This window comes from Ursus maritimus, unplaced genomic scaffold, assembly GCF_017311325.1.
Source record: "Ursus maritimus isolate PB19 unplaced genomic scaffold, ASM1731132v1 scaffold_23, whole genome shotgun sequence".
In the NCBI taxonomy this organism is placed as follows: Eukaryota; Metazoa; Chordata; class Mammalia; order Carnivora; family Ursidae; genus Ursus; species Ursus maritimus.
Window position 1 is genome coordinate 1,269,067 of NW_024424786.1, and position 13,634 is coordinate 1,282,700.

Sequence of the window (13,634 nt, forward strand, 5' to 3'; positions counted from 1 at the left end):
TTTTTTTTTTTTACTCTTTTTTCAAGGATTCTTTCTTCTTTGTTAGGAAATCTAGCTTTGTTTCTGCAGTGAGCATAGATTAGGCACAGACAGAACACTCTCTTAGCATGCACAGTGTTATTGTAACTGCTGTTGACTTTCCCCTTATTCTTTCAAGTGTAATATTGCTGAGTTGTCCATAAAATAAATAGTTTTAATTTTATACTTTATGCCTTTTTTTTGTAATTGGCTAGATTTTCTGTGTAGGGAACTTTATGCCCCTGTAATAGCTCACCTAAGATATATTAAATATTTTGCCAAGTGAAACATGCTTTAGGCTTTTCTAAAACTTTGCATTTATTTTCTCTTGTTTTCCCTTATTCATCATAAATCTCTTTGAACTCAAAAATTGTGCTCTCTTCCCTGAATTATGGCATACCCTCAGATACCTTACCTTAATGTTGGGTATAGTATTTAAATGGATACACTCCCTCCTACTACCAACACCACGATTACTAACTATATCCTTTCCAGCTGGTGCTCAGGTGTGCTTCAATGTGTTTAAGTGTATTTTTGTTATCTATTGCTATGGAACAGCCTACCCCAAAACTTAGTGGCTTAAAACAACTAGTTTATTTGGTCATAATTCACTGGGATGGGATTTGGGCAAAGGCTCAGCTGGTTAGTTTCTCTGCTCCATGTGGCATCATTGGGGATCATTACTTGGCTGCATTTAACTGGTGGCTGACTTCGGATAGAATGTCCATGTAGGCTTTTCTCCATTATTAGCCACTCTAGTGCTCCACTAAGTAGCCACTTTCTCTCAGTGTGGACTGTTAGGGCTTCCTTGTAGCTTGGTGGTCCCAGGGCAAGTGGATTTTTTTTTTTTTTTTTTTTTTTAACTCATGAAAGGGAATCTTTCAAGAGGTGCAGAATCTTCCAAGAGGTGCTGATTTTTTAGGGTCCTGCCTTAAGTCACACAGTGTCACTTCTAGTACATTCTCTTGGTCCTAGCTGGTCACTCGGCCCATCCAGATTCATGGGAAAAGGAAAAAGAAAATGAGTGGCAAAGAATTTGTAGCCATTTTTCATTTACCTCAAGGTGATACTGCTTTTTCCTTTGAGCATAAGTAGGATCGACCAGGGGCAGAGCTCCAAAGAAGAAAGGTAGCTACCCTGTTTTCCTAATTCTAAGAAACATCTTTTATATTTAAATGTTTTGTAAATCTGTTTAATATAACATTGTAGAGTTGGGTTTTTTTCTTCTTTTTTTTTTGAAAACTGTTGTAAAGTTATTATTATACTTACTGATGATAGATCTGAGAATTGTAAAAAATAATTTTTCTTCTTATCAGTTCCCAGAATGGGGGGATATGGGAGGAGGAGAGAGACTTCATACAAGTGCGATTAGTGTTGGCAATAGTGCTATGAAAAATTCAAATGTAATCCATGGATAATAGCCATATATTAGGTAAATTTGAAATAACGGGCCAGGGTGTAGAGTATAACATAATTAAGATTTATAAGTGGCTATTTAAAGCCTTAAAGAAGAGCAGAGCTTTTTGTTTGTTTCAGTTATTCTAGAATTGAATTCAAGAATAAAATGTGATTGGCCCAGAAATTCTGCTTATAGGAATTTTAAGGAAATGGAAAAGTGCGCAAAGTTTTGGGTGTTCATCACAGTATTATTACCAAAGTGTAATAAAGTCTGCCTGAGCCACTAAAATGGAACTGATGGAGCAAATTATTATTAATCCATGTAATAAAATACTATTCAGCTGTTAAAAATTATGTTAGGAAAGTTTGATGGGAAAAGATTACATGATATATTTATAAGTAAAGAAAGAAATGACAGGGGCGCCTGGGTGGCTTGGTCGTTGGGCGTCTGCCTTCGGCTCAGGGCGTGATCCCGGTGTTCTGGGATTGAGCCCCACATCAGGCTCTTCCGCTATGAGCCTGCTTCTTCCTCTACCACTCCCCCTGCTTGTGTAAAAAAAAAATAAAATCTTAAAAAAAAAAAAAAAAAGAAAGAAATGACAAAACAGCATGTATATTCTAACCCAGTGTGTGTGTGTTCAAGAGTGTGCATGTATATATGCGCATGTGTGTGGGGGGGGGCAAAATATTTGGAAGGATGTGCTCCAAAATGTTAATTATATCTGTTTACAGATGATTTCCACTTTTTCCTTTATACGCCTCCTTTTAAAAAAAATTACTTATATGTAGCATACAGAAAAGAAAGCCATTGTCATTCGAAAGAGTAAAAGGCACACATGAGATTAAATTTTGTGTTTACTATAGTACATTTAGTCTTCAGATGAGATTTCTTTAGGGATAATTTCCCCATTTTTGGGTGGAAGGAGAGGAGGTATAGGAGTGCCTATACCTTGTGCTGATACATTTGGGGAAGGAACCAGGGACAGCTGATGTCTGGCCCTGTGATGTTGCTGCATCACCATTCTGATGTACACTGATGCATTCTGATGTAAATCAGCACTTCGGATTTCTGAATTCTTTGGTAAGGTAATCTTCCTTGCACCATCAATTCCAGCCTATCTGAGGTTTTAAAATCTGGCCCTATGGTATTTTATACCTGAAACTTGAATCTACTTCTGAAGTATACTATTGAAACTATGAAAGTGGATCTTTTGTATTTAAAATTTATTTTGAATTGTTCATTCTTTTACTATAAACCAGAGTTTAAAAAGGTCCATTTCATGTTTCTCAGGTTGGGATTAAAAGGTGTAAAACAATTAATTACATGTGTTAATATAACACATTAAGTTTTTAGGTGAAGGCTTTTTTCTCTTTTCTGAGAAGCATATTAGTAATGCTCTTTTTTGTTATCCTGTTTATTTTATAGAAATGTATTTTCCTTCTTTTCATTTTTAAATGGTTTATTACTTGTAATTAAATATTTTGATTTGTCTGAAATATCATGGTAGCCAGTCTGTTTTAAACATTATACTTCTTTTATAGAAATTTATTTCTGTTCTAAACTACTTAGATTAATCTTAATTTAAATAATCTCTTGAAAACCCAAAATTATATATAGCAGAAAGAAATAATAATTGTATTACTCCACCAAACAAACAAAAAGTTGTGGCTATCCTGTCTTCAGCACTAGTCAATGATAATTATTTTAAAATGGGTAATATAGGAGCAACAAAAGATTGGAGTTCATATTATTGTAAAAGAGAAGGAAAGAAATTATTGTATACAGCACCAGTTTGTACAGTTCATATTTCTGTAAAGCCTATTTTGGGGATGGTGAGACGTACCCCAATTAAATGACTGCTGCACTTGATTTTGAGGGAAAGCAAGAGATTTATATAATCAGATTTGCCTGTTATTCTGGATTGAAGGAAGATAAGATTAGAAAAAGTTAAACTTCTCATGAAGCTATTGCCATAATCTTGTGTAAGATTTTGATTGCTGCAGGCAGGAAGAAAAAGGGGGTGGCTCAAGAAATATTCAAAAAAGGTAGAACTGATAGAATTTTGGTGATTGTGTGGGGTGAAGAAGAGGAAGGAGATGAGGAAGATGCTCAGAACTCTATAGTTTCAGCAGTCAGTGGGTAATGGTGCCATTCATAGAGGTTGGCATTATAGGAGAAGGAGGGAAAGAATTTCTTGTGTTCAGGTATCTGATGCAGCCTGCTACCACTGTGGAAAGTTGAAAAGAAAAGCAGTGTCCAATACCTTGAAAGGGAGGGCAGAGCCTTTCTGAGAAAGTCCCTTTGAAAACTTTTTGTCTTGATAATTACTGAGTTACGTGCTAGATACAAAAGGAGGAAGAATTTGTGACCCTAACTTCCTTCTACATTGGTAATTGAAAATTTTTTTTCCCTTTCTTTTCCTTACCTGCCTCTGCTGGCTGATCAGTTTAAATAAGCTTGTCAGCTCCCAGAACATTGGTAAATGGAACCTGTAGACATGTCTGTGGGTACGGTAGCATAAAGATCAGGAGACCTGATTGCCTGTGTCCCTTAGTTAGGGATTTGCAAGTTGAGACAGTCCTCACAGTTCTTCAGGAAACCCAGAAATGCTTGATTTGACTGTGCTAGTGTGGTAATGATGCATTTTTAAGGATCAGATTTTTATTATTTTTGAAAATTACTCCAGTATACTGTCTTCATGGCTTGTTGATCATTGATGTACAGTCTTAAAAGGCGAAAGCAAATTTCCACAGGAATGTTGATTCTTAAATATGCTGCAGTTTTTCCAAAACAAACACATATGGTACTTTCTATGTTTGACATATCCATTACAGTGTATTTCAGACATAACAAAACAGTAATACTAGCTAGGAGAAAATAATATTTTGTGGGATATTTTTATATTTAATCATAGAAAATGTGGCTAATTATAATTGTTTTGTTTTTCTTTAAAGATAAATAATGTTTGTTTTAATTTCAGATAGAAAATGCTGCTGAAGAACCTAGAGTTTTATGTATAATACAGGATACTACTAATTCAAAGACAGTGAATGAACGGATCACTTTAAATTTACCAGCTTCTACTCCACTCAGGAAGCTCTTTGAAGATGTGGCCAACAAAGTAGGCTACATAAATGGAACCTTTGATTTAGTGTGGGGAAATGGAATCAATACTGCTGATATGGTAAAACCTTAGACTTAAAGCATGTTCTCTTAAACTCTAATAATATCATAGTCAGTATTGTTGTTGTTATTAACAAATATATTAAATTCTGGAACCTTTTTTAATATCATAAGCAAACCTATAATAAATAATTTAAGAGCCTGTGTACAACTCAGTAATTGGATCCTTCTTCATCCCTTAGCCTTCATTCCGGATTCAGCATTTGCTTACCCTAGTTTGTATAAGGACATTTTATCAGGTTTTTTGCTCATGTGAGAGGACTAACATATTGTGTGAACTATGGAAAATTTTCCAGCATGTACTGCATGGAATGTTATTCATCATATGTATATAATATGTATCATTATACATTATATATTTAAATTATATATAATTTTAAGATTTATTTATTTGAGAGAGAGAGTGGGAGAGCACGTGCGTGAGTGGGGGGAAGGGCAGACAGGGAGAGAATCTCAAGCAGACTCAGTCCAGAGCCCTACATGGGACTTGATCTCTTGACCCTGAGATCATAACCTGAGCCAAAATCAAGAGTTAACGCTTAACCAACTGAGCCACCCAGGTGCCCCTATTCATCTTATATTTTTAAGCAAAAAAAAGCAGGATGTGGAATCATGTGTATTTTATAATTTTTTGTAAAAGAAGAGAAAAATTTATATAGAAAGAAGAAGGAAAGGAAGGATATACACTCATGTTACTAGAGATTATGTACCAGATACAGTGGTAGGCACCTGATCAAGAAGGTTCTTGGTATCATGACTTTTGTGCCAGAGATCTCACAGTCCTGTTGTAGAAACAATTGTATTGACAAATAATTACATTAATATGTTTGAAATATTATATTGTAAGTTTGTTCTGAGTGCAAAGAGAAGACATTGATCACTTTTGCATGGGAGAGTGACAAAGGACTCCATTGAGTTGGATCTAATCTGTATTATTAGAATAGTATTGGAAATATTATTTTTTATTTCCTGTCTCTCTGTCCAAATTACCCTGCATATTACTGTTAGAATTATTTCCAGTCATCTTAAATTGTAGCACTTAGGTCACCTTGCAGTTCAGAAACCTTCAGTGAGTGCTCATTGCCCAGAAATAAAAAATCAGATTCCCTAGGTTAGCAAGCTTGTAGACAAAGTACAATGGTTAAGACTTTTGTAATCTCAACTCCCAAATACTGGACTGATTTGTTTTCTTGACACAAATTTCCATGCTTTTCTTTCTCCATGTTTTTGCTTATATTACCTTTTTCTGTCCTGTGTCATTGCTACTCTTAAGTTTTCCAGGCAAATACCTCTGAAGGGAAATGAAATTGAATGTGTTATCTCTGTGATATTTGGAGGGCAGAGTTTTAGTTGTGTCTGTAGAAGAATCACAGATGTTTGATGTTGCTTGATTTGCCCTTAAAATCCATATTTTGTCTTCTATTCCATAATATATTTACACTTTTTAAAATATGGAACTAAGGCTTTACATTAACCAGCTTTCCCCTCTGAAATTGATGAGTAGAATTGGTAGTCCAACAAAATATGCAAAGAGAAGTAATATTTAATCTGAAACTTTGAGCACTCCCTGTTAAATCTCCATGTAACTTTTAAAGGATAGTACTATACTGTCCTGTATGTCTCCCCAAGTCTGATCTTTTACTTTTAGGAAACCTTACATGATGTTTCCTCATGCCACTTGAAAAGTAATCTCTTTATCCCCCAGTTGTACTTTTCTTCTGCTGCGCCACTTATCATAGCATTCTTTTATTATAGTTGTTATTCATTTGTGTCTTTTCCATGTGGTAGAATGCATGTATTTTGGTGGCTGGGACCTCATGGTATTAATTTTGCATCCTCCATAGATAGTCTCCCTGGGCACTCCAAAGATGTGTGTTAAATTAACATCTGTGGTAACTTTAAATAGATCTATGTTATGAGGTGCCTGGGTGGCTCAGTCAGTTAATCATCTGCCTCTGGATCAGGTCATGATCCCAGGGTCCTGGGATCGAGTCCCACATCAGGCTCCCTGCTCAGTGGGAGTCTGCTTCTCCCTCTCCCTTTGTCCCTCTCTCTGCTCATGCTCAAATAATAAATAAAATCTTTAAAAAAATAGCTCTATATCAGGATTACCTATTTCTTTCTTTAGCTATGACTGTTCTTAAGTACTTGACTTCTGTATATTTATTTGCTTACTGTACATTTCTGTAAGTATAGTTTTTCACCAGCTTACTGCACAGTGCTGCATGTATGCTTTGTGAAAACCTAACCCACTTAGCTACCCACCATTTCATACACATAGATACATAACATTTGTTGAGGTAAAACACCTACGTATTCCTGCTATATTCTCTGATTTCTTATCAGAATGTAAAGGACCCAAACATACCTTTCCTCCCATGTGATTTCTCTTCACTTCTGATTTTCTTTCTTTTTTTTTTAATTTAAATTCAATTAACATATAGTAAATTATTAGAGTTAAGTGATTCATCAGTCCTGTATAAAACCCATTGCTCATTGCATCACGTGCCCTCCTTAATGTCCATCATCCAGTTGCCCCACCCCCACCCCTCAGCTTCTGATTTTCTATCTCCCATTTTTCTCACGGATTTCTAGATGTGAGCCAGTTAAGCGAGATCATATGTTTGTTATTTTATTTACTTAACACTTATTTTAACTTACTATGTGCTTAGTATTGTTCTGGTATGAGATTCTATACAAGTATAACCTTAGTTAGTCCTTAATAACCACTCTGTGAGGTAGATTCTATTACAGCCTCATATCGTAGGAAAGAAACTGAGTCATGGGGAAAGGGAGTTAACTTGCCCAAAGTCACACAAATAGCAAGTGGCAACATCTTTTACAGTTAGGGTTTTTGTTTTTTGTCGTTAGTACTTATACTTTTATATAATGTTAAGTTCCTAAGAAAGGCATTTCCATAAAATAGGTCCCCTAAGGAGGCATTCCTCATATCTTGGAAGCATTTAAAACATTCTTTAGTATAACAAAATAGTTTTAAAGCAAAAGAATGGGGTGTTCATTTCACCTCTCATTTTTTTCAACAATGGACTCTGGTATGTGGGTAAGTCCCTACTGTAGACTTGGGGCATACAGAGCTCCATCTCTCCTCCGCCAACCAGAGTATATCAGAATGAAATTGCCTTACCAGATAAAAGAGTTAGGTAAAGACTACATATCTTAGATGTTGAATTTGCAGAAGAGTGATGACTTTTGTGCTCCTGGGATCCTCTGGATCCTGGCCGTGGACTTGAAATACAGGCTGTAGGCTGTTCCTTAAGGAGTCTTTCTGAATGTGCCCATTTTGGTATATTACCTAATTAGTTTGGTTGGATTGCTTAGTGTGTTGCTTATCAGAAATTCTCATATTCATATATGTCAAAACATGTTTGTACAGTTATTAATTTTTAGCTAGTCTTCATTAAAATCCAGTATATATTATATTGAATAAATTTTAGAGAACATAAAAACACAGATGTTTATAATTATTTTTTTTGCATAACACTTAACATCATTATTTACCTTTTTGCTCTCCAGTTTTTTTTAGATGTTGGGAAATGTGTACATCTGGGATAACTGTCAGTATATGCACTGTCACTGGGCTTAGCCATCCTAATACATGAGTAAATGAGTTAATTCCAAGTCTAGATTAATAGAATTTACCAGAATCTTTATTTAAAAAAGTAATGTTTGAGCCCAAGGATTGTAGATTCATTTACATATTACTTGTTTTATTTTATTATTATAATTAATGTTTCTCATAATCAGATATTTTATTTTATGCCCATAGGCTCCACTGGACCATACCAGTGACAAGTCTCTTCTTGATGCTAATTTTGAGCCAGGAAAGAAGAACTTTCTGCATTTGACAGATAAAGATGGTGAACAGCCTCAAATACTGCTGGTAAACTATTTAGAAGCCTCGTATTCATAATTTTTGTGTACTGTCACTATTGGGAAGCAGTATTCCAAAGGAAGGAGGAGAGATATAATTTGTGATTCATGTATAATAAATTATTTTTCTATTTGATGTTGGCTTGTTGTAAGTGTATGTGTTAACATGGTAACAGTGGGCATCCATTGCACTGTTGCTTATGTGTGTATATATAGTCTGCTGCTGCACTGGAAGCAGGGGTTGCCGTCTTCAGGACTACCACCATGGCAGGGATGGAGTAGATCTAGGATAAGTTAAACACCACAAAGATCTCCTACTGTGTTTCAGTGGCCTGCCTTTGGTTAAGCATTTGCTTAGTTGTAAGTCCTTGGCAGTTATGCCTAGATTTTTCTATATTTTAGGGTGGGACAGACCCCCAGAATTCTCTACTCTGACATTTTTGCTCCGACCCCCAACCCCCTTTCTGGAATAACTAGTTTTTCAAGTTATGTGCTTTATTTCTATTCTTTTAGTATTTGCCTTAGTTCATATTTCAGTAGGCTTTCCTCTCTGGTCCAGTGGCCCTTGAGATCGTCTAATCCAGTAACTCCCAATTTGAGGGTCATTTCTAAAAAAGATTGGGAAAACCTGGTCTGATTTACCTTGCTGTTTCACAGGCTGAGGAAACTAAGGTTCACAGAGTTTATGGACTTTTTCAGAACTCTTCTCTTCAATGAAACTTCACTCACGGAAGTTCTTCTGTTTGATGCTTTTCATGTAGAAGTCGTTGAATTAGAATACCTGGCTGGACAGTAGACAGTAATTAAACACAGAGCATCCTTCCGAAGCAATACTAGAATATGCTGTATCTCATCATTTTTTTATGATATCATGAGAAGATTTTGATTAATCTGAATGACATTGAAATATAAATTAGGTATTAATTTAGGGAACTCTAGATCTACGGTTTGGGGATTCATGTTTTAGAATGCATAGTAATTACTCTTCAGCTCGGTCTTAATTGCTTATGCTAATTTTATATCCCTGAATCCTTTTTGACATCTTCCTCATTAATAGGAAGTTTCCTATTAGAGACAGTGGGAAATTATCTATTTTATCCAGTACTTCACTGTGCCCTACCCGCCAGGTCTACTTGGCGAGGATGGTGTAGAATGACAGACCCTTCATTCAAAGAATTCACAATGGAACTTTCTCCTTTTCTTATAAACAAAATTTGGAAGAGAATTAAGGGAAATTGCAAAAGTAAGAACTCTGAAAGGAGACATGAACACCTCTCCAAGGTGTTTTACATTGGGCATCTTTCAAGCCTTCCTATAGAAATGGGGAGGGTGTACATTCCTTTGAATGTCGTGGTGGTAATAGTAATGCCTTGTGTTTTTTTCATTGCCTCAGCAATTAGTATGTGGTTTGGTTTTTTTTCATTGTTTCAGCAACATATGCCATTCAGTAAATATTGGTTATGCTGCATTTTAGGAGGATTCCAGTGCTGGGGATGATAGTGTCCATGACCGATTTATAGGTCCACTTCCAAGAGAAGGTTCTGTGGGCTCTACCAGTGATTATGTCAGTCAAAACTACTCCTATTCATCTATTTTGAATAAATCAGAAACTGGTAAGATTTATTATTATTACTATAGTGGTTGTATTTTCATAAAATCATAGGGCGTTAGACCCTGAGTGATCTGAGAGATCTCAAGCCTAATCACCTCATTTTATGATTGGAAAACAGACCCAGAGCAAGGTCACTAGTTCACATTATTGTTTTTCTTTCCCTCAAGTCGTCGTTGTCACTATAGTGTTACTGTGACTATTTAGTAATAAAGTAAAAAATACTGAATATTGTATTTTGAAGGAAGACTTTCTCTTTGATAATTTTCTATTTGGAATTTATTCTTTTTCTGAAGTTGACTTTCTTTGGAAAGGAATGTTTCCATTATATCTTTTTGGATTAGGAGAGACTGTGGGGGATACTTCCATTTTGAAACAGTTGGGCCAAGCTTATTTTATTAGACCTACTGTGTCATCTTTTAGTTGAATCTAATCATATGTTAGAAGTTAATCATGTTATTTTAATATTCCTGTTAACTTTTTTCTGAACATTATTAAACCATATTAAACCTAGATGTTTGAATTTTTTCAGTTTATTGAGCAGTGAAATTGCCTTATTTATGTAAAGGTTTATTCCTTTACATGTAAGATTGATTAATTGCTTAAATATACTCTGGGTACTTCTGCATAACATTTGAACACTGCAGTCAATAGTATTATTCATGTTAAAAGAAGTGGAACCTGGGGCGCCTGGGTGGCACAGTGGTTAAGCGTCTCCTTCGGCTCAGGGCGTGATCCCGGCGTTATGGGATCGAGCCCCACATCAGTCTCCTCCACTAAGAGCCTGCTTCTTCCTCTCCCTCTCCCCCTGCTTGTGTTCCCTCTCTCGCTGGCTGTCTCTGTCTCTGTTGAATAAATAAATAAAATCTTTAAAAAAAAAAAAAAAAAAAAAAGAAGTGGAACCTGTGTTCTGAGAAGCCCTTGATTGTACAGCCGGTACTGTTAGGTGCAACTGCAGACCCTCTACTCTTAGAACTTCAAAGTAGAGATGGTTTTAAATCCTATGTGCACGTATTTAGTATAAAAAGAAAACTAGGGGCGCCTGGGTGGCTCAGTCGTTAAGCGTCTGCCTTCGGCTCAGGGCGTGATCCCAGCGTTCTGGGATCGAGCCCCACATCGGGCTCCTCCGCTGGGAGCCTGCTTCTTCCTCTCCCACTCCCCCTGCTGTATTCCCTCTCTCGCTGGCTGTCTCTCTGTCACATAAATAAATAAAATCTTAAAAAAAAAACAAAAACTATAGCATTACATTGCAAATTTTGTCCTAATGTGATCTGTAATCTTCTATTTACTATATTTTGTAATTAAAATGTAGATAATTTCCTCCTAGCTGATTGCTTGTACAGGCTTACCAGTGTGTTTGTTTTGGAAATACCAGTAAAAGCTATTCATGTTTGGTATTCAGGATCATTTATATCAATAGAACTTTCTGCAGTCAAATACCAGGAATGAAAGAGAATGCAAAATTATCTTCTACTTTAGATAATAGGATAATAAAGCTGTTCACCATTACACTGTCTGTCTAGAGTAGTGATTCTCAAATTTTTATTTCTTTAAAAGTCACTTGGGGATACTTGTTAAAAATGTGGGTTCCGAGGCATTACTTCCCAAGATACTGGTTGGCTAAATTGCATATTGTTTTAAATAGGCAGCCTACATTATTCTGAGGTAGTTGGAATACTTTGAGAAAGTTCCAGATTTAACAAATCAGGATTCTTGAACTATTCGCTTTGTATTCTGACAACCAATTCAGTCCTTTATGTAGGAGTATTTATAGAACTCCTGCTTTGTACTATATACTCTATGGCTCTATGATGCCTATAAATTCCTAGAGACTGACTCATACTTTAAAAAAAGTTCTTTCTGTGATTATGCAAATGTAATACATGCTCATTGTCATACTTTAAGATGAAGAAAGTGAAAATCACTGACAGTACTACTAGCAGAAACTACTTACAGTGATTTTGCTTATATCTGTTTTATCTTTCCTCCATATGTGTGTTTTTAAGAAAATGGGGTTATCACATGTTTTGAGCACTTTTTACTATGTATTTTTTCCTTAATACTGTATGATAAGCATTTTTCAATGCCATTAAATAGTATTTTAACATAGGGTTTTAAATGACTGAAAAATAGTATTTCATTGTATAGTTTAGATATTTAAGCAAACTATTACCGATGTTATGATGAACATTCTTATATATAAGTTTTTATTTTTATCTCTGATTATTTCCTTAGGGTAAGTTCTCAAATTGAATTACTAAGTTGAAATTCATTTAACACAGTTTTTAGAGGCCTTTGTTCTAAATTGCCATGTAATCGTAGCCTTCATTCCCAATTGCTGTTTTTCATACACCTCTGCTCCACTCCTTTTTCCTACCTGTACATTTTCCTCCAGTTTTCTAGGGGTACTGCCTTTCCGAATTAAAATAGTCTATAAGCATCCAAAGGAGTTGTGGTTTAAACATAATTTTGTTAGTGGCTGTTGAATTTGCATTTTCCTTGAATTTTTGTAAATCTTGGCACTGCGTACAAAATGTTTTTATTGGAAGATGCTATCATGATTTTGACTCAGGGCTCTAGGAACACATTTCTCCATAATGCAAGAGGTTTGGGGATTTCTTTCCTGTCTCCCTTGCCTTCCAACAACCCCTCCCACCCCAGGGTAGCCAGGAGGTGTTGATAGGAGGTGGTAGGGTGGGTGGGGTATTGTGTATGTGAACATTAAGGGATAAGGCTGATGTGTACTTGCAGGTGATTAGAAACTATGTAACTAGGGTGTTTCCATTATGAGTCCCTGATAACTGTCCTTGGCCGGTTTCTTTAACAGTTTTTTTTATTTTACCAGCTCCAGGAGTTGGCCTGTTGCATTCTACATTCTTCATTTGGCCTATTTGATGCCTGCTTCATTACCTCCTGGTTCCGTTCAGGATTTCTTTCCACATGTGCCCGTCACTCAATGACGTGTTTTCACCTTCTTCTCCCTTAGGGGCTCACACTTACAGTATTGACTCACAGCTATTTCAGATCTAGGACCCATTTGCTAACAGTTGTCATTTGAAGCTTTTCGATTTATACAACGCTTAATGACAGAAGATTTCTGTTATTCAGTAGTGCTTTTATTAGTATCACTGAAATCTTCATAGTTTTGGCAAATAGTACCTTTATGTGAGACAGTGTTCATTCTGTGCAGATGTGCTAAATCAAGTACACATGACCCATAGTTTTTTCTATATGATTTTATTGCTAATGAGAAAATATAGAGCGTTGACAATAATTAAGTGCTCCCTCTTTTTTTTTTTAGTTTTTTATTATGTTATGTTAGTCACCATACAGTACATCATTAGTTTTTGATGTAGTGTTCCATGATTTATTGTTTGTGTAAAACACCCAGTGCTCCACGCAATTCGTGTCCTCCTTAATACCCATCACCAGCCTAGCCCAATCCCCCACCCCCCTCCCCTCTGAAACCCTCAGTTTGTTTCCCAGAGTCCATAGTCTCTTGTGGTTCATTCCCCCTTCTGTTTACCCCCCCCT

The 13,634-nt window shown here is 36.0% G+C and overlaps 1 protein-coding gene across 3 annotated transcripts in view; it reads left to right on the forward strand.

Annotated features, from left to right (window-relative positions):
* Positions 1-13,634, forward strand: part of USP47 (ubiquitin specific peptidase 47) — a 109,715-nt gene that overhangs the window by 41,984 nt on the left and 54,097 nt on the right. For 2 of the 3 annotated variants that reach the window (XM_040638813.1, XM_040638812.1), the window contains exons 2-4: positions 4,398-4,601; positions 8,388-8,501; positions 9,966-10,104. In XM_040638813.1, the coding sequence (XP_040494747.1) occupies positions 4,398-4,601; positions 8,388-8,501; positions 9,966-10,104 (457 nt within the window). The remainder of the gene's footprint in view (positions 1-4,397; positions 4,602-8,387; positions 8,502-9,965; positions 10,105-13,634) is intronic. The other variant, XM_040638814.1, reaches the window with a different exon arrangement.